Source organism: Psammomys obesus, unplaced genomic scaffold (assembly GCF_907164565.1).
Source record: "Psammomys obesus unplaced genomic scaffold, mPsaObe1.curated_primary_1811, whole genome shotgun sequence".
NCBI lineage: Eukaryota > Metazoa > Chordata > Mammalia > Rodentia > Muridae > Psammomys > Psammomys obesus.
This window is the reverse complement of record NW_026590062.1, coordinates 11,266,091-11,287,596: the sequence shown is the minus strand read 5'-3', so window position 1 is coordinate 11,287,596 and position 21,506 is coordinate 11,266,091. Positions and strand designations below refer to the sequence as shown.

Genomic DNA, 21,506 nt, shown 5'->3' with positions numbered 1-21,506 from the left:
ATGTAAACCAGGCTGGCATCAAACTCACAGATATCCACCTGCCTCTGCCTCCTGAGTGCTCAGAATAAAGGTGTATGCCACCATGCCCAGCAAGAAATTTTTTGGAAGTGTTTTCAGATTCTTCTCTCCCTTCCTCCCTCCCTCCCTCCCTTTCTCTCTTTCTCTCTCTTTCTTTCTTTCCTGTCAGTAGCACCAGGAGCTTATTGAATCAGCACATGTGATCCCATCAGACTCTGAATGATGTCTCTTCCCCAGGGTTTGCCCTTCTGCCAGTGTTTCCAGGGCTATTATTTGCAGTGCTGGGAATTGAACTCAGGGGTTTCCATATGCTAAGTATTTTCTCTCTCTGCCACTGAGCCACATCCCCAGCTCAAGAATGTTCTTCTCTTCCCCTTCTCCCATGTTTTATATGTGTATTCTTACACATTTTGCATGTCTGTAGGCATGTGTATACATATTCAAGCCTGTGGAGGCCTCAGGTTAATATTGAGACTCACCCTTGATTGCTCTTTCATCTTAGTTCACAGAGGCAGGGTCTCTCAGTCCTACCAAAGGCTCTCTGGCCAGCTTGCTCTGGAATCCACTGTCTCTGCTTTCCAAAGCTGGAATAACAGACATCTCAGCCACCACCCACACCCTCTCTTTTGAGATAGGCCTGCCTGTGTAACGAAGACTCACCCAAGGACATGCCTGAGTCACAGCTCCCCTGATGCCTGACAGCCCAGGAGTGGCTCTCAGTAGCTTTACAACTTTTTCAAGAACCTCAGTTCCCTCTCTTTGAAGATTTCTCTCCAGTCATCCCCCATCTGATTTTCGCTTACTTGCTTTTCAGAGACAGGCCTCTGTGGGACCTCAGCCTGGCTCATGTCATGGCACCGATGGGAACAACTCTTATTTTTCTCTCTGAATGTCACTTCCCTTGAGCTAGCAGGGCCTGCCCACATCTCACAGGTCTGCCTCCCTTTGAGCTTCTGTTTTGTGAAATGGGACGGCATGGTCTGTGAGGTAACAGGAAAACAGCCACAACCGTACAACACCCAGCAGTAAATGTCTAAGATCAGCAACGGTTTACCACCCACAGGTACTACAGCTCTGGCAAGGACGGCTCAGGGAGGAGGCCACCACATGCCATCAGCGTCACATGGGCTTTTACTCAAAGCAGGTTAATGAGACACTGACTTTGCAGTGTCAGGAGGTTAAAGAGCTGTTCCAGTTTCATTCTGTTGCTGTGATAAAACACTCTTGCCCAAAAGCATCGTAGGAAGGAAAGCCTTCAATTTGGCTTACGCTTCCAGGTCATGGTCCATCAAAACGGGTGTCAGAGAAGGAACCTTCATAGGAACCATGGAGGCACACTGCTTGCTGGCTTGCTTTCTGGCTCACACATCCACAGGCTCGTGCTTGGTTAGCTGTCTTGTCAAGCCCGGGGCCAGCTGCCAAGGGCTTGTGCTGCCCCGGTGGGCTGGAGCCTCCCCACATGGACTAGCAACCCAAACTACCCCCCACCCAAACACACACACACACACACACACACCCACACACACACACACAGACACAGGCAGACACAGACACACACAGACACACAGACACAGACACACACACACAGACACACAGACACACACACAGACACATACAGACAGACACACAGACATAGACACACAGACACATACACAGAGACACACACACAGACACACACTCAAACACACACACAGAGACATACACACAGAGACGCACACACACACACTCACACACACACACACACACTTAGACACACACACAGACACATACTCAGATACACACACACACTCAGACACACACACACACACACACACACACACACACACACACACACACACACTCCAACACGCCAGTCTAGTCCAGTTCTGGATTGAGGCTTTCCTCTCAAATGACTTTTTGCTGTGTCAGCTTGACAGTTGATGCTAACTAGAACAAGAGACCCAATTCTGAGGGAGAATGAGATTGGCCTCTTTGGACAAATTCATCAGAGAACAGGAATATGTCATCTGTTGGATGAGGGAAGGTATTTGGCCAGAAGACCTTTCTGAGGGGGCTGAGGAGGTCCAGTGGTTAGGTAGTTTTCAGGTACCCTAATTTTACCAGTATGAAGACAGCTAACCATAACAGTGTCCTGGCTAACCTTTGACATTGTGACACCATTGTCAACTAAAAAATCCACATTGAGAACCATGCAATCAAATTACAATAAATAAACAACACCTCCAAACCTCAATGTTTTCATTAAGCTCACAGTTCAGTCAGTGTTGGACCGCATTCAGGGCTCTCCTGGGGCAGGTAGAGGCCATGGACAGGACACTGGCAGGGGACTGTTTCAGACCTTCACACAGGGATGCACCGGTGGCTCCATTGCCCACTCTTCATTCTTCCGCTTGATGCACACGTCTGTCCCGGCCTGAAACCCAGTCTCCTCCCCAGCCTGGGATGGGAAGTCTCTGAAATCAAAGCACACCAGAGCTGCCCCTCCTTTTCTCTCCCTGCCGGCCTTTTGTGACTTTCTGAGGGGAGGAAGGCAAGGAGAGGAAAAAGTTTCATAGCAGGGAAAGGCTGAAATAAAAATTAAAGCCATCCTACTATCAATTGTATTTTGTACATAGAGATTTTTTTTTCTTTCAGTACTAAGTCTCAAACCTGGGGCCTCATACACACAAGACAAGTTCTTTCAATAAGCTCTAGATTCAGCTTCAGTTTTTTTTTTTTTTTTTTTTTTTTTTTTTTTGTATATGTGTTGAGATAGGGTCTCACTATGTCCCCCTGGCTGGCCTGGAATTTTCTTTTTTGGTAGGGGAGCTGTTTTCAAGACAGGGTTTCTCTGTGTAACCTTGGCTGTCCTGGACTTACTCTGTAGACCAGGCTGGCCTCGAACTCACAGAGATCTGCCTGCCTGTCTCCCGGGTGTTGGGATTACAGGCGTGTGCCACCTCACCTGGCTGGAATTTTCTATGTAGATCAGGCCAGCCTCAAACTCAGAGATCCGCCTGCCTCTGTCTCCCAGTGCTGGGAGGTGTGTGCCGCCGTGCACGGCTCAGAGTGAGCTTTTACATATTAAATGCGGTCTTAGCAGGTTCCTGCTTAAAACCCTGGCTACCTGACCACTGACTGTGGCTCTTTGTCAGGCTTGTGACAAGCCTTTTGGACATGTGCGGTGGTTACCACCTGGAATGCTCTACCTTGCTCCACTTAGAATTCTAGCTACCTAGGAGTTCCTCTGCATATTTTATCGAAGTTGTTCCTTCCTTGGGTAGACCTGCTCTGATCTTCCCACAGAAGTCAAATTCTCCCGTTAAAGGGCCTCAGAGCATCACTTCTTCAACATGACACACATCACAGGTGGCAAGTTTTCACTGCTCAAATCATTTGATTACTATGTGTATCATATATCTCCATGGGAGGAGTAACCTCACCAGTCACCAGGAAAGTGAATGAATTCATTGAGATTTGAGACTCTTCTGGGGAAAAAAAAAAAAAAGGAATCAAAGATAATTTAATTCAATTTTTATTATTAAAACAGTTAAGAAAAAAACCTTACATTGCCAACCTGAAATTAGAAAGAGTTTAGGAGATGATTCCCTTTTAAGAGAGAAAGGAAATCCACCCTGAGTTCTGAGCAGGTGCTGAATACTGGCGCCGGTAACAGCAAGGAACCTGAGCCTCGGACCACGGCGTCCGCTATGCAGTAGACGGACATAGAGATGCGAATATCATGCTGCTGCAAAAAGTGTCATTTTATACACAAAGCAGCATGTCACCCTCCCGACAGCACCAATGGCCATGGCCAAAGGAAATGCTAGAAGGACCCAGGGATCATTCACTACCTGAGGCCTCAACAAGGTGACGTAAGTACACTAGGAAGGAGGCATCAAAGATAAAGGAATAAAGACTCTGCGGCCACAGGAAAGAAAGCCTGTAGCTCTTACGTGGAATTCTTGGAGTAAAAAGTTCAACTCTGAAGTCAAATATAATCCACATTTAAAAAATATCTCCAAGCCAGGTGGTGGTGGTGCAGGCCCTTAATCCCAGCACTTGGGAGGCAGAAACAGGCAGGTCTCTGAGTCTGAGGCCAGCCTGATGTACAGAGTGAATTCCAGGACAGCCAGGGCTACACAGGGAAACCCTGACTCAAAAACAATCTCCCAAAAGATAATAAAAATGGAAATCAAAGCTGGTGTAATTATTGATTCCTGAGTTTAAGGCTAGATAAAACTCTGGGCTTAAAAAGAAAAAGTGGTTTTATCCATGTCGTTTTATCCATGCAGTAGAAGTCTTCTGTTTTTAAACCTTGGAGTCACTTGGGGGGGGGGTGTACACATGCCAGTGCTCTCCCGTGGAGGTCAGAGGACAACTTGTAGGCGTCAGTTCTCCTTTCCACCATGTGGGTCCCGAGGAATAAACTTGGTCACCCATCATGCTTGTCAGCAAGTACCGTTATTCACTGAGCCATCTCAGCCCCGCCTACGCTTTCAACATTCAGCTTTGCTTCTAGCTTTCAGAAGTCTCAAAATAGCAAGTCTCAGGGCAGATTTGAAAGTCTCAGGCCATCAGCCACAGTATCCCACAGCCCTCATAGTCTCTATTCTGTTAGAAACAAGTCACTGTGTCTAGAAAAAAGAAATCTTAAAGCAGGGCCCCAAAACTGTGACTATCCACTCTTACATGCTTAGCAGATAGAGAAAACAGTGAAGGGTGCTAGCTTTCCATAAAAAGTAAACTTATTGTATTTATTATTAGTGTGCATGAGGCATATATGAGGGCAGAGAACAACTTTTGGGAGTTGGTTCTCCACCTCTACCTTGGACTTCAAAGTCATCAGATTGAATGGCAAGCTCTTTACCTCCAAGCCACCTTGACAGATGCCGTCCAGTCATTACGTGGAAGCTGTGATCTCAAATTTTTCATGCTTGTGTAAAAAAAAAAAATGCTCTTTTATCCACTGACCCATCTCTCTAGTCCCTCTTCCCCCCTCTTTTTAATTATCACAGTTATGATTTTTTTAAGTTGGTTTCAAAGCTGGAGAGTTAGCTCAGTAGTTAAGAGCATTTGTTGCTCTTGCAGAGGGCTCAAGTTCAGTTCCCAGCACCCTCATGGTGGCGTGTAACCATCTGAGATCCCAGTTCCAGGGGATCTGACACCCTTGTCTGACCCCCACAGGCACCAGGCAAGCACATGGTGCACAGACATACATGCAGGCAAAACACTCAAACATGAAAAAAAAAATCTTAAAAACACCCCCCCCCCCGCATTCTTGCAATGTAGCTCAGGATGCCCTAGAACACCTAACCTTCCTGTCAGCCTCCTGAGTTCTGGGGTCACTCCACACCTGACAGCTTGGGCCACACCTGGCAGCTTGGGCTGATTTTTATTTATTTATTACGTGTACAGTGTTCTGCCTGCATGTACACCTGCAGGCCAGAAGAGGGCACCAGATCTCATTATAGATGGTTATGAGCCACCATGTGGTTGCTGAGAATTGAACTTGGGACCTCTGGAAGAGCAGCCAGTGCTCCTAACCTTTAGCTCCTTGAGCTGCTTTTTTATAGTAGCATTCTTACTGCCTCAGCATGCACTGACTGTAAAGTCCAGGATGTCAAAGGCACAGAGGCATCTTTTACTGGTTTGTGACTTTGGTAGACTCTTGGAACCATACGGTAGCAATGGGGCATGACTGTATGTTGCATGTAGTTAGATCTGATGGTTTTAGGGCAGCTTTAATGCCACCTCTTACAACTGCCCAATGGAGTGCTGCATTTTGTCGTGACTCCGGGCCTCAGTCAGCATGTCTTGCCCTAGGTGCCTGTTGCTGTGTGCCAACCTCCCTTCCCAGATGTAATGATTTAAGACAGAGAGCAGTCGTCTGGGTTGCTGGGCAGTTTGCCCTTGGCCTGTCTCCTGCAGTTTCGGTCACGTGTTAGTAGGGTCTGGAACCACCTGAAGGCAGCAGCTTCTCTCCCCCCTGTGGTGACAGGACTTAGAGGTGATGACCTGGCATGGGATGGGACTTCTTCCTGGGGCTGCTTGGGCTCCCTCACGGCAGAGAAGCCTCATATAGCCAGACTCTTAGCTTGGGCTGGCTCCCTCTCAGCAAGCGATCCAAGGGCAGGGAGTAGAAGCTATTAGCCGCTTAAAACAAGGTCCTGAAATCGATGCAGCCTCACATCCACTACTGGACACAGCACCAGAGCTGCCCATAACGGGAAGGGGAAACAACACCTTTGGGTCTTGAGAGTTGGTGTGGGGGAGTGCCAAGATCTGTGGCCATATTTAATCTCTCAGAGCATCCTCAAATCCCAAAGGGTTTGTTTTTAGGGTTGGACCTTTGCATCCATGCAACTATGTAAACATTTATGAGAGAGACCACCTACAACCATTTCAGTCTTTTCTCAGGCGAGTTCAGATAAAGTAGTTGGGAAATGAGGAGCCTAAGTACACATTAAGAGCCCAGGGTGGAACAGCAGCCCAGGGACAGACTCCAGGCTCAGGTCTGCAACTGCTTCTCATCCACGCAGGGAGGGTTTGTGTGCTTGTGGATTGGTTTAATCGGGTCTTCAGCACACAAAGAGCTCCCCAGGGAGGAAAACTGAGTTCCCTCTGGCTGCAAATGCGTCTCTAGGTCTTTAGAAGGGAAGCTGTGCTATAAGCCGCTGTAATGTGGCAGCCAGGCTATCAGTAGGGGTACTTGAAGCCACTGTACTGCCCCTCAGTCTTAGGGAACGCCTTCCGGATCCGCCAGCGGCAGCAGCTGGGCAGGATGGCAAAGTCAGCCAGATCTTGGGAGCCGAAGCGCCAGATGGTGTAGCACCGATAAGCACAGTGTCGCAGCCTGCGGTTGGCGGCCTCTTCCTCCAGCACCAGCAAGGGCTCCTGGTAGAGCAGGAGGAGCTGCAGGGCTTGCCTGGACAGCACGAGCTTCCGGAAGAGCTCCGAGGTGGTGATGCAGGGCCCTGGTGCCCTCCGGCAGCACAGCTCCTCCAGGGCCCTGCGATTCTCCGGCAGCCGCGAAGGGAGGCAGTTTCCACACTGGCACCAGCCCGGGCTGGGCCCGGACCTGGGGGGTGCCTCTTTACACAGCAGCTGCACTTCCTCAGGTTGTCCAGGAGCAGGGGGCGAGTTGTGGAGAAATAGGGACAGCCTAGACAGGTCCGTGAAGTCCATCTGCGGCCTCTGAAAAAGTGAAGTTTCCAGACCCATCAGTAACAATAATCCTTCAGTCTATCAACGTATGAACTCGCACTCAGTGTCACAGTGACTGGAGCAGCTATCACTTATCAAACATCTGTCTCAGGGCAGGCCGCTGTTAAGCCTGTTAAGAGCCTCTGGTAGTACAGATGCTTGTCTCCACTTTACATACTTGGAAAGTGAAGTTGAGAAAAGCCAAGTATCAACTGGGACATGGCCTCTTGCCCTGGTGGCCTTTCGAGGGTGTCTCTCCTCCTGGGTGATTCTCCCGTCACATAAAGGTAGTGGACTGGCTCCTTCTTTATGACTAGCCCCCTTCTGAAAAGATCTAACTAGTTAGTATGACTCTTTGTGACTGTGGTCTCCATGGGAAAGCAGGGGCCCTGTTATTTTCTGCATTTTCCTGGTGCCTGGGACAGTGCTCAGTACACAGTAGAGAGTAAACATTTGTTGACTCATTCCTACTCTCTCTAGGCCTGCCAGACTCTCTCTACTGGCAAAACTATTTTTATATTCCAAATAATTGCCAGAATTGCCATGCCTAGCCTTTGTGGCATATGCCTTTATTCACTGGATGAAGAGCTAAGTCAAGCACACTCAGACTGAAGAGTTCATGTATGTGCATGGTCTTAGCAGCATTATTCATAATAGCTGAAAGGCTGAACCAGCCCCAGTATCTATCAGCTAATGGGTGGATAAGCAAAACCTGATCTATCCGGTAGCCTGTCTATCCAGGAATACTACTGCGCCAAAAAGCAGGCTGAAACAGTGGCACACACAGCAACACAGACGCAACATGCAACATTGAAAACACAGTGCTAAGTGAAAGAAGCAATACAAAGTATCACACAGTGCATGACCCACCTTGTGCAGAGTTTCTAGAATAGACTGGCCAAGAGGAAGTAGGTGAGTAGTTAACAGGGGTGACTGGGAATGGGAAGAGGCTGCTTGACAGAGATGGGGTTTCTTTCTGAGAAGATTCGAGAGCTCTGGGGTTGGTGGCATTGACTGAATAGCATTGTAATATATGGAACATTTTATATTCCATAAAATGGCAAATGTTTAAAGTCTCAAAGGAAGAACCTTTTTTTTCTTCCAGACAGTTTCCTGTGCCCCAGGTTGACCCCAAACACTACAACACTGCATAAGCCTTGCCTTGAACTCCTGATATTCCTGCCTGTTCCTCACAAATGCCATTACAGATATGCATCACTACCCAGCTAAATAGTTAATTTTTTACCCATATTCCACAAGGACACTACAAGAAAGAAAAACTTTGATCAATTGCTTCCCAAGATGAGATATAAAAATCCTACATATTTAAAGCTGAGCCTGGTGGCACATCACTCTGAGAAGCTGAGGCAGGAGGATCTCTGTGAGTTTGAGGCGAGCCTGGTCTACAAAGTGAGTACAGGACAACCAAGGCTACACAGAGAAACCCTGTCTCAAATAAAACAAAAAAATAAACCAAAAAATCTTTAATGAGATCCACTAATAAGTACGAACGACAGCGCATCACTTTAAGGTGGAAGGCTGTAGGGTAAGGAGATGGCTCAGTCTCTCTATGCTTGTCATGCAAGCAGAAGGACCTGTGTTAGGTCCCACGCCAGGCTTAGTGCACCCCAAGTTGCAGTGCCAAGGACACAGGCAGGAGGATCCCTGGAGCTCTCTGGCCAGCAGTCTAGCAGAATTAGTGAGCTTCAGGTTCTGAGAGACTCTGTCTCAAAACAATACTGTGGAGAGCGATTGAGGAAGACAAGTAGTATCAACTTCTGGCATGCACTTAATACTCGCATACCCATGCATTCACGTGAACACACACACAACACACATACCTAAATCCCAATAAGTTAGTAAGTCATTAAGTCCCAGCAGCCTAGGAAGTTGAGGATCATCATTTGTGCTGTCTCTGGCAATTCACCAAGACTTTGTACCAAAATTACACGGGCAGAGGTGACTCAGTCATACCACATTTGCCTATGATATGCAAAGACTGAGACTCAAACCGCAGTATTCTCCAACTTAGATCAATCGTTGAAACTCACCACATAACAGGAAAAAGAAAACCTCACAGATTATTTCAAAAAAAGTAGGAAAAAAAATTTAAATCCCGTATCCATTCATGATAAAAATTTCTCACAAGCTAGGAACAAAAGGGAATTTTCTTGAATCTGATACCACCTTCTTAAGAGCTCACCAAAAACCTTTGCAGAAAATGAACTAGCCAAGCTGAAAGGGTTAGACTAACTTTGTAACCTGTATGTCTTCTAAAGCCTATGGTTTTGAGTTTTAGGTCCAGGTTAAGCTAAAGCCTCTTAGTACCTTTCCAGAGAATGGAGAAATGTGACCCTATCTATGAGGACAGATAGAAAAAAAGCAAGCAAGCAATGACCTTCACTCAGCAAAAAGAACGACCAGACCTTTGTCTTCAAATAGTGTTTCTTAGCAACGAACCCAGACTTCTTCTGAGTAGATTTTAACCTCCAGCCAAGAGCCCGCAGCCCTAAGTTTCAAGGATGAGCTAACTGCCCCCACCTTTAATTGCAGCTGCGTCCACACTTGGCAGGACTGGCCAAGCTTGAGCACCTAAGACTAACCAATTATCTTACTTTATAGCCTCCTCATCCAATCCTAAATTGCCAAAACTGCAACTTCAAATCTCCCGCAGTTTTTCTTTTAAAAACCTAAAGGCCTTTGTCTCCCGGTGCCACTCTTTGCTGACTGGCAGGGGTGACCCCATTGCGCAATGGTTAATAAACCTCTTGCTTTTGCAACGAGTCATGGTCTGGGGGAGTTTCTGGGAAGGGCGCGATCTTGAACTCCTGAGTTGTGAGACCCCAGGTCTTACAAAGCTGTGTACTGAGGCAGAAAATGAGGTGGAGGCCTGTGCTTTCCACACTGGTGTGGTGGCCAGCCTGCTGAGGTCTAGCCAGTGCTGGGACTGGCTCCAGGATTCTCCCCTGAGGTCTCCATTGGGAACCAATGCCCTGCTAAGACCTTAACTTCAGCCGTTCACCCTCCAGACTAGCAGAGTAAACCTGCTGTTGTAAGCTACCTAAATTATGGTCACTGGTTATGGCCACAGGAAATCAATCCAGCTGGCAAAGGTGCCCAAGGACCGGAACTGCAGGGGAGCACAAATGAACAGGAGCCGCTTTGACGCTGTGTGCTGCTATCTGCTAACACTGACTCTCAGTTGATCATCCTGAGAATGCTGTGTTTGTCAGCATGGCATGACTGGCGTTTGCTCCCATGCTAGAAACTTCCCAAATGACCTTGCGTGCTGAAATGGGTAAATAAACTGAAAGTTTGCAAAGCAGAAGCCACACAAACACGAGGATGAGCTGTCACCGTGTGCAGAGTCAGGTAACTCACTAATGATGAGCGGCGGGAGGCAGACTCGGGACAGAGCATGCGGAGTCTTTACAGCTCAGTCTCTTTTGCAACAGGGTCTCACTGGGTTTCCCAGCCTGGCCTGAACTCTGGGTCCAAGCGATCCCCCTGCCTCAGCCTCTCGAGTGCTGTAGTGCCAGGTGTACAGACAGCTTGTACCTAGAGTGTACAGTTCAATTTTTATAAAATTCTAGAATCAACAAAAAGAATCCTCAAGCTGGTGTGGCGGCACACACCTTTAACCCCAGCCCTGGGGGAATCAGAAGCAGGTAGATCTCTATGAGTTCTAGGCCAGCCTGGTCTCAGAAGAGTGCCAGTCCATCCAAGGCTACCTGATGAACAACAAGAGAAACCAAAAGCCTAATCCTTAGATGCAGAATCTCTGGATGTATAAAATGTCCTCCTCGCAGCACTTCGGAGGCAGGGGCAGGTGGATCTTTGGGCTCGAGGCCAGCCTTCTACACAGTGAGTCCCAAGATAGCCAGGGCTACACAGAGAAACCCTATCTCAACAAACAAACAAACAAACAAACCAAATTCCACCTGCAAAAAAAAGAGAAAACAACAAACAAACAAAAAACCTACCTCTAATATGAACTACACCCTTAGCCCAAAACATCTAATTTTGAATCATCTTTATTAGATTTGTGTTTCTTGTATGCAAGTGTATCACAGCAAATGCGGGGAGATCAGAGACTAACTTGCTGCAATTTGTTTTTCCCTCCCCATGTGGGTCCTAGGGATCCAGCTCAGGTCATCAGGCTTGGCAGCAAGTGCCCTCACCCCTTGAGCCATCCCACCAGCGCCCAAACAACGAATTTTTCAATCTAGGTGCTGGTTCCACGATCCTGTTTACTTTGCTAAAATTCATCAGTTGTGATTTATATAAATATCTACACGTATTTATATTTAAGAGCAAAATCTCCTAAAATAAATAAATAAATAAAACCCCAACCTTTTCACTTACCAGAACTTCTTGGCCTTTGACAAGTTGCAGACTTTTCCCGAGCAGCTGCTTGTCTACAATCCGAATGTGGGGCTCGTCCACAAAGGACACATACTTTAAGGTCTAGGAAAAGAAGGTTAAAAAGTCTGTTTCCGTACAGAAGTTTCAAGAGTTGCCGCTTCAGACATATGTGAACACATCTGCTAACCACATCTACCACATGACAAAGCAAGCTACAGACCCAAAGGGAAGCCAGACAGAGCCCCAAGCACCCTGACAGGGAGAGCTGTCCTGGCCATAATCCAGGGAGGCCAAAGCACAGCGCAACACCTGTGCTTAGCTCTCCTCAGGACAGTCTCCCTGGATGCAGCCTCTTGAGGGCTTTGGTGGTGCCCCTAACTTGTTCACCTATTTGCTAAATTTCACTCATCCAGGCAGGGCCATTTTAGTTACAAAGGTGAACTAATCTTCCTCTACCTCTTCCCTTTCTTCCTTCTCTTTTTCCTTCTTTCCTACTCTGCCACCTCTCCTCTCTTTCTTCCTTCTTTCTTTTCTTTTTTTCCTTTCTTCCACCTCCTCTTTTTTTTTTTAGATAGAGCTTCTCTTTATACGCTTAGCTGTTTAGGAACTCACTCTCTAGGCCAGACTAGCCTCAAACTCAGAGAGTTATTTTCTTTTTTGAGGCAGGGTCTTATTCTCCAGTCTGGGCTAGCCTCAAACACTCAGCACCCACCTGCCACAGTCTACCTGCTGTGGGGATTGCAAGCCAACGTCACACGCTGTGCTTGGCTGAACTTCTGCTTCCATCAGGAACACGAGAACAATGGACAATAAACAATGAACTGTACATTCAGCTGCTGGAAAAGGACAGTGATGTGCCCAGAGAAGGGAGAACAAAGTAACCCTCTTTGTTTTCAAGGAACCAGTGGTTTCTCTGGGGGATCCTGAAGTAAGAGGAGTGGAGCTGCCTCACAAAGTCCAAATTTAAAAAATGAAAACAATATGTATGTGCCTATTCCCTACTTTAGGCTATTTGCCAGCCCAACCAGCAACCACCATGGCTAGAATTCTTGTGTGTTCATCCAGGACCCACATATGCACATAAACATATATGTGTGTGAAATGTACATATAGAAAATGTATAGAAGTGGATTATGCGTACCCTTGTCTTTTAACCTATAAACTGTGACATGTGGTTCTTTTATTTATTTTTTTCCCTCTAAACAGAAAACATCTTGGATATTTGCTCATGCTATTTGTACCTGAATGCTTCTGACAGGTTCTGAGGCCAGCCAGCCTGAGATGGAGTCTCAGCGCTACCATTTACTCTCTGTATGACTTTGGGCAAAGCAGTGTTAAATCTCAATCTCTCCCCTACCCGCATCTCTATTTCTCACTCCGTGTGTGTGTGTCTTTGAGACAAGGTCTTACTCTGTAGCCTAGGCTAGCCCTGAACTCAAGGCAGTCCACCTCCCTTAGCATCTCCAGTGCTGGGATGACAGGCAGGAGCCACCACATCCAAGTCTCTAGTTTGCTATTTGCAACAAGGTCTCCAGGCCGACCTGGCTCTCACAGTGTTCTTGCCTTAGCCTCCTGAGGGGCTGCAGGGGTGTGCTGCCATGCCTGCTTCCTGTGTACTTCATTCTTTCTAGTGGGACACACACACACACACAGTAACCAAAGGCTTTCTTTTCTTGCTTGCTATTAGTTACCCAAGTGGTGACTAGCATTGTTTACTATAGATTTTTTCATGGCATCTTTCACTGTTCACACAGTGGACATTTGGGGTAGATGGTTTTTTTTTTTTTTTTTTTTTTTTGTCCCCTGTTAAGTATTTTTTTATTTATCTATTTTGCAAAACTGGGTGTGGAACTCAGGCCTCACCCATGCTGAGAAATGCTCTATTACTGAACTATTCCCTGATCCTCATTCATTATTAGCAATTTAACAAAAATCTAGTGAATGTCCTGAACGCATTGTATACTGTGTGTGTGTCTTGTGTGAAAAGTATGGAGAAATGGAAAAGAAAAACAGGATGTAAAATACTCTGATTTATATATTATTAGTTACTGCCCAATGGCTGGTTCTCTGAAGCCATTGTGCTGTATGGGGACAGGGAAGGGCTGTGCCAATGTAACAAATGACAAAAATGTAACAGAAAAATTGTCTTCTCAACAAAGTGAACATCTCCATTTTTTGCATCTCTTTCTCAAAACCAAAGGGCTCATCAGAAGGACAGTTATTTGGGCTTGTCAAGGAACTTACCCACCAAGGGATCAAACCTGGACAGTGGCCTATTTTTTTCCCCACACACTTTTTAGCCTAGCAGAATCTGTGTGTGTTTGGGTGTCTGGCGGAAGCAGCATGCCTTACCGGCTTGGGCTCCGTGACGGACTCGCACTTCTTCCCGTAGTAGTACTCGTTGACTGCACAGAACTCACAGCACTTACAATAGGGGTAGACGCTGGACCTGCAGAAGGTGCTTGAGTATGTGGTGATGAGGAAGTCAATGAACACAGTGGCCTGTGGAAATGTGAACAGCACGCCCGTGACTCCTCTCGCCAAGTCATTTCCCTTGTTGCTTTTGTTGCTATTGTGTTTCTGAGACAGGGTCTCACCATGTAGACCAGGCTGGCCTCCGACTCACAGAGATCTGCCTGCCTCTGCCTCCCGAGCGGGACATCGCCGGCACCCCTGGCCTGAATAATTTTCTTAAAGGATGGGGAAGAGAATCTCTTACCAAGCCAAAGTAGGACAGTGTGGACCCAATGTACACAACCAGTTGGATGATGTCAAACTTTCCTCCCTGAAACAGAGCGGGAAGCATTACTCGGTTGAACTTGGAGTGGTGCCTTTTCTTGCTAACTGGCAGTCGCTGCCTCTAGCACTTGCAGAACCTAGTGGCAGCACTGAGACACAGCTACGTGCTCACTCTCTCTGTCACAGAGACCACAAGACCCCATATTTCCCCTTTCTGCCATCTAGAATGGTTTAGAGAGATGTGGCCAGTAAGGCAGGACCACTGAAGGTTGCTTTCCATATGAGATGAGGGTTTCAGGCAAGCTCTCCCGTACGTAGTATGTGATTACTTGGGAAGCAGAAATGTCTGCCTATCTCTGCCTTGTTGGTCTTTTCAAGATCCACTCTCAGTGGCCTTTCCATTCTCTCAGTTATATTTTATGGGTTCTTGTCTTCCTTCCTATTTATTTATGTATAGACAGTCTTTATGTATGTATATAGCCTTTAGTGGCCTGGAATGTGGTAAGTATACCATGCTTCCCTCAGACTCACAAGATCCGCATGCCTCTGCTTTCAGAGTGCTGGGATTAAAAATGTGTGCCACCGCCCCCAGCTTTACATTTCACTGATTCTTATGTGGCACTCATCGTGTGCTGCCAAACGGCACTGTGGGCACCAGTTGACTTCTGAGTGTCTGGCATCTTCTCCTTTTTCCCAGTTTTCCTCCGGAGAACTTCTTTTTATCCTCGGTGTGTGCAGTCTGAGTGTTGAAGGTGGATGTGCCTGGTCCTGTCCTCTGGCCCCTCATCCAGGTCTGGGCTGGTCCAAGAGCAGCCATTGAACATATGGCATGGCCCTGATTATAACGATTGGGGTAGCAATGGACCAGTGACCCACACAGAGCCAAGCGGAACCAGTGCTTGCTGTCTAAAGTCTCTGCAGAGACTTCTGGACAAGAGATGTTTTGTTTTTATTGAAGTTGCTAACCTGGTAGGTGTCAGAAGCTGTCTGACACCACGGTGGAGACTCAGCTATTCGGGGATGGAAGAAGAGCAGAGGCGGGTTCCCGGTTATCTTGTTACCTGAATTCTCTCATATCTGAAGCCTGAAATTTTGCCTTGATTTTGCAGTTAAGTGGTCTTCCAAAAAGACTTTTCCCTAAGCCAGTTTAAGTTGGAATCTGTTACGAAATATTTTGCAGGGACTTTCATTCATCATATATTATTTTTAGTATTAAAGATTATTTATTTTGATTTATTATTTTCTGAGTATGAGTGTTTTGCCTGTATACCTACACTCCACCTGTTACCTGGTGTCCACAGAGGCCAGAAGAGGGCACTGGACTACCTGAAAATGGAGTTATAGACAGTTGTGAGCCCCCATGTAGATGCTTGGAATCAAATCCAAGTCCTCTGAAGGAAGAACAGTCATTGTTCTTAACTGCTGAGCCATCTCTACAGCCTCTTATTTATTTAATTGTATTTTCTAGGTTGGATCTCACCTATATTAGGGTGGCCTTGAACTCCCTGTGTAGCTGAGAATGACCTTGAACTCCAGATCCTCCTGCCTCTGAATCACAAAGCCTGGAGTTTTAGGTGTGCACCAGTTTCCTGGGTGCTGGGGATCATACCTAGGTCTTCTCATAGGCTTACATTCTACCAGCTGAGCTACACCCCCCGCTCAGTGCCACATCGACTAATGAATTAATTAGTGTGTGTCTATGTGTGTGTTGTCTGTGATACCATTTGTATGAGTGCAGGTGTACATGCCTGTGCAAACATATGTAGAAGAGGTTGACTTTGGGATATCATTCCTTAATTGATTATCTGCATGATTGTTTTTTGAGACGGTCTCTCAGTGAACCTGGCTGGCCTTGGAGTCTCTGGGATCCTCCTCTCTCTTGCTCCAGTCATGGGATTAGAGGCATGTGCTGCTGCGCTGGTTTTTTCACCTGGGTCCTGGGAGTTCTGAACTAAGTCCTCATGTTTGCCCAGTAAGCGCTTCGCCCACAGAGCCATCTCCCCAGTTCAGTGTTAAAGTATTTGAAAAGTTGGATATTACCTCTAGGCCTGGTGGTCCTGGCCTATGATTCCAGCATTTAGAAGGATGAGGCAGGGAGATTGAGGATTCATGGCCAGCTAGCTATGTAGCACAAGCTTGTCCCAGAAAAATACACCAAAGTTCGGATGTTTGAAGTTTTTTCCTCAGTCACATTCCATGTTTTTCAGATGCTTTCTCCATCATCAGAACCCCAATACAGTTCTTCCTCCTCTCATCTCACGAGTGGCTAGTGCAGAGCCAACTACTGACTGTGGCTGCTAGCATCCCTCCCCACTACATCCACAATTAGACCGTCACAGGATGGAGGTGCTAGGACCGGGAGGAGGGACTCACAGTGCCAAACACCAGGATGTCAAAACGGATCCCGAAGGCTTTGATCAGTGTCCGCTTTTCCACCTTGTTTTCCTTATAGTACTTGGCATATCTACAGGGAAAAAGCACATTTACAACAATCTTTCTGAAAGTGCAGGGATTTTACAGGGAGAAAGAGCAAACCAGTAGGCAATCCAGTCTTCCGTGCCTGCTCTCCAGGCCTGCCATAGTTGGCAGAGGAAAGATTAGTCCAGCCCTGTAATTAGGCTCTGAACAACAGGAACCAAAGAATGTCCCCAAGTTACCTCACCTGCTCACATCATCATGGAGTGACAGGAAACTGGCTTTTAGTTTCCTATTAAAACAGCCAGCATTTAAGGCAATATACGATTAGCAATAAGCAAAGAAGCTAAAGAGTAACTTCAGGTGATGTGTTTATTTCTCTTTTTTCTTTTTAGATAAGATAGTCCTGCCCATCTTGGAACTCACTATGTAAACCAAACTGTCCTCAGACTCAGAGATCTTCATGCCTCTGTCTCTAACTGCTGATACTAAAGGTGTCTGGCACCATGCCAGGGCATGTTTATCTCTTAAAAGAGAAAAAATAGGTGCAGCTTCTATAACAGAACTGGGAAGAAGGGCATCGTGAGGCTCAGCCTCGGTTTTCCACTGCGGACAGCTCAATGATTGCCCTAATGGTGCTTTCTTAGAGTCTGTGTTCATCTCTTTGCCAACCATTAAACAACACAGAGCCAAACCAAAAGTCACCTTGTGGGCAGCAGCCTGAACGTCATCCTATGTGAGTCTTTGACAACCACATTCTGAACCTTCCAGCCAGTTCAGGATGCCCTGTCATCACCTCGTCTATCTGATTCTCATAGCAAGCCAGTATTTCTCTATCCTCAGGCACACAGAGGCAGGTAGGGCCAAGACCAGACATATCGTTCATGAAGGTCCTTGTAGCCCAGGGCCTGATGACAGTGTTCAAACTAGCAGCTCCTGGCTCCCTCCCCAGCCCCACCTCACCTTTGCTTGCAGTCTGGGTCTCACCAATGTCTCTCTTACTGCCCTATGTATGGTGGCCTGCTCCCATCCTCTGAGATATATAGGGTTAAGTTCATTGACACTGCCTTCTCTGTGTCGTCATTAAATCACCTTCATGAACTAACCTGGCACAATCACAACCACCCCAAGTGGGTGCAAGATTTTAAAAAAGTGATTTGTTTTTCATAAATAATCAGGAAGACATAAGCCACGTATGTTTAGCAGGGCACGGTGGGACACACCTGCTATCCTGGCAGTTGGAAGGCTGTGGCAGCTGGATTGCCTTGAACTTAAGGATAGCCTGAGCTGCACAGTGATTTCAAGGCTAGCTTGGGCTATAGTCAGGCCCTACCTCAAAAAAGCAAAAGAAAACAAAACTGCAACCAAACAATGCAGCAACAAAGCCGGAAGCCTCATAGAGTGTCTACATTTCACAGGCTGTCCTTACGTAGAAACGTGCATTTTCGTTCTGCGTCATTCACAACCTATTTCTAGGTGCGGGAAGACAAGAAAATGGAAGACAAATGCTCTGCCAAAGTTTCATCTCTCGCCAGAGGGGTTTCCCTTGCCTCGAATCTGATTGTTTCATTCCCGGACAGTTCTTTCCTTCCTGCCCGGTCTAGTGGTTTGCTCTCTACTATACAAGCCGGCATGCGTCAGCACTCCACGCTTGTGGCTGGTTTGCCTGGGAAAATTAATTTTGTAAGTACTTGGATTTCTGCTTCCAGGCTCTTGCCATCCATTGGGGGCCGTAACGGAGGGCAAGGATTATGTGGCAAGACTACTCAAAAAGAGGGTCCCTGGGCCCGAATGCCAAAGAAGGGTTTCAGAAGGCCTGAGTAATTCTAGGGCCCTATGTCAGTACAGGCAGGTGGTAACTCAGCGAGGGACACTGGGCAAAGGTGCTTTTCTGGATTCAATATTGTCCCGCAGAAAAGATAGGTCCAAGTGCCTAACCCTAAGCCAGCACCATGAATATGACCTTACTTGGAAACAGTTTCTGCAAATGTAAATAAGCATCTCAAGATGAGCTTCCCTTGGGTTCAGGGTGGTCCTACATCCCCAGATTAGCAGGCATCCTTAGACAGTAAACCCAGAAACCCTTCGGGGATGAGAGCAGAGACTGGGGTGGTCTTCAGGTGCCTGTGCACCTGAAGAGGGCGCCAGATCTCACTATAGATGGTTGTGAGCCACCATGTGGTTGCTGGGAATTGAACTCAGGACCTCTGGAAGAGCAGCCAGTGCTCTCAACCTCTGAGCCACCTCTCCAGCCCTGTCTTCTTTATTTTAGTGAGTGTGTGTGTCCATGTGTGTATGTGTGGACAGTGTCCCCATCAGGCGTCTTCCTAGTCACTCTCTACCTTATTTTGTCAGACATGATCTCTCTGGTCCTGCTGCTCACCAGTTTGTCGGCGCGGCTAGCCAGCAAGCCCCAGGTATCCTCCTGTCTCTGCTTGTCCAGCACTGGGGTTCTAGGCACACACCACTACCAGGCCTGGCTTTTTACATGGATGCTGGGGACTGGAACTCATGTTCTCTTGGTGCACACACGGCAAGTGATTTCATGGCTGAACCATCTCCCCAGCCCCATAAATGTTTTCCCTTTTTTGTTTGTTTGTGTTTTGATATATGGTTTCTCTGTGTAGCAGCCCTGGCTGCCCTGGACTTTCTTTTTGTAGACCAGGCTGGCTTTGAATTTACAGAGATCCACCTGCCTCTGCCTTCCAAGTGCCGGGATTGAAGGCCTGCGCCACCACACCCGGCCTAAATATTTTTCCTGAGGACAAAGTTATATAACATGAGCTTTTCATCTTCCTGTATAAAAGAAAGCTATTATTTCCCCAAATGCCTCATGTAGCCTGTAATTTCCTTCTCCTTTGTGACACTGTCTGAAAATACCTTGTCCTCTTGCCTGTCAGATCTCCACAGTTTATCCGTGGCCAAAGAGTTCTCCTGTGGCTCATTTAACAAGAAATTTTCTAACACTTTATTCTAAGAGAACACTGACGTCATAACCCCTTTGCTCTCTAGAGAGCTCAGATCCCACCAGGACCAGGCGGAAACCAGGAGGATGTCGGCTAATGTCTGGTTGGTACATTGCCCGGCATGCGTTAGCTGACTGCTAAATAAAAATGCCCAGGCCCGTCAGGGGGCAGTTCATCCTATCCTCTCTTTCTTGCCAATGGTCACAGCCTATTCAGCCCTACACCTACTCAGCAAGGGTGATCAGAAAGTCAACTGAACTACGCACCCTCTTTCTGAGCTCAGGATGAACCTCTACTGGCCCAGAGGAGGCAGCAAGCCTCAGCCAGCATGATGCTGAGTCAAGGACCTCCAACTCAGTCTCCACAGGCGCCAGGCATAAAGCATGCGAGTCCATATAAGGACATAAAGGAGTGGCCAGGACAGTGGCAACACAAAAGCCACATGCTGCTTCTTCAGGGATAGATACCCATCTCCATGTGGGATATGAGCCCTGTATTATCAAGTTAAAGCTTCTTGTCAAACGCTCTAGTTTTTCAGGAAGACTAGGATGCCCGAATCTTTGTGTAGAATGCCACAAGGTTTAAAACATTCTACATGTGCAGAGAAATCTTATTCCAGTGTGGGTGTTTGCTAACTGGGGGGAGGGGGAGGGAGGAGAGTCGCTGTGATGCTCAGTACTACATAACAAGCACCCAGGTGGGGCCCATGACTCAGTTTCCAGGATGGAGCTTTCAGGGTAGGTATCTGGATCAGCAGTATTCAAATTCGAGTGAACAGCAGAGCCCCACAGAGACTTGTGAAAATGCGGATCAGAGGCCCACCCTATATAGTCTGACTCAGGAGAATATAGGCTGGGCCCGGGAATGTGTATTTTTTGTGTCACTATGCTGCTGGTGATGATGTATACATGAGTATGTGTGTTATGTGTGTGTGTGGTGAGTGTGTGTATGATGTGTGTGTGTGGTGTGTGGTGTGTGGTACGTGTGTGTACATTGTGTGATGTGTGATGAGTGTGTTGTGTTGTATGTGATTAGGGTGTTGTGTGTTGTGTGATGAGTGTGCGTGCACATGTCTGCACATGGCCTACGTGTGGAGGTCAGAGGACAGCTTGTGAGAGTCAGCTCTGTTCTTTCACCATGTGTGTTCTGACAGTCCAACTCAGGGCTCTGGCAGCAAGTATCCTCGCCCACTGAGCCACTCCTCAGCCCACAATATTATCTTACTGTGGTTTCAATTTGCATTTCCTAATGACCCGTAACGCTGATGAGCTATAATTTACCTACATTTTTGTCTGAGTGCCCTTATTGGAGTCTAGCAGCAACCGGGAAGTGGCAGCCATGTGTTTCCTGATGGCTGTGTGTGCCCACTGGCACATTCTATGCTGTTACCTGAAGTTGTAGCCGGGGATCAAGGACTCGTTGGTGTACTTGTCGTCCAGGCGGCGGAAGCTGTATCGGGGATAGCAGTGATGGGACCAGCTGTCCAGGTTGCAGTCCCAGTAGATCTCGATGCCCATGATCCCTCCCTGCAGGGGCAGTCAACCAGAGGGGTCACTGCATGTGTGGGTGTGGCTTACTCAAGCACCAGACACTGCCCTGCTCAGTAATGTCATTGTGAGGAGGGGTTTCCTTCTCCGGGGAAAACACTCATTAAAAGGCTTCAGTGCCACAGACGAGGGCTAGAATACCATGGCAGAGGCAGGCATGCCTCCCCGCTCTTCCCTCCTGGGACCCACTACCTCAGTTACCCCTAACACGTAACTTTCAGTGACTCCCCTGCATTCAGATGCCCTCCTAACTCCTCCCCATTATAGAGTA

At 47.2% G+C, this 21,506-nt stretch overlaps 1 protein-coding gene across 1 annotated transcript in view; it reads right to left on the bottom strand.

Annotated features, from left to right (window-relative positions):
* Nucleotides 1-3,549: 3,549 nt before the first annotated feature.
* P2rx7 (purinergic receptor P2X 7) overlaps nucleotides 3,550-21,506 on the bottom strand; it is a 40,096-nt gene continuing 22,139 nt past the window's right edge. The window contains exons 8-13 of the mRNA XM_055605990.1: nucleotides 21,078-21,214; nucleotides 16,681-16,771; nucleotides 14,288-14,353; nucleotides 13,921-14,070; nucleotides 11,569-11,670; nucleotides 3,550-7,194 (exon numbers count right to left, since the gene is read on the bottom strand). Of these exons, the coding sequence (XP_055461965.1) occupies nucleotides 6,697-7,194; nucleotides 11,569-11,670; nucleotides 13,921-14,070; nucleotides 14,288-14,353; nucleotides 16,681-16,771; nucleotides 21,078-21,214 (1,044 nt within the window). The 3' untranslated portion in view covers nucleotides 3,550-6,696. The remainder of the gene's footprint in view (nucleotides 7,195-11,568; nucleotides 11,671-13,920; nucleotides 14,071-14,287; nucleotides 14,354-16,680; nucleotides 16,772-21,077; nucleotides 21,215-21,506) is intronic.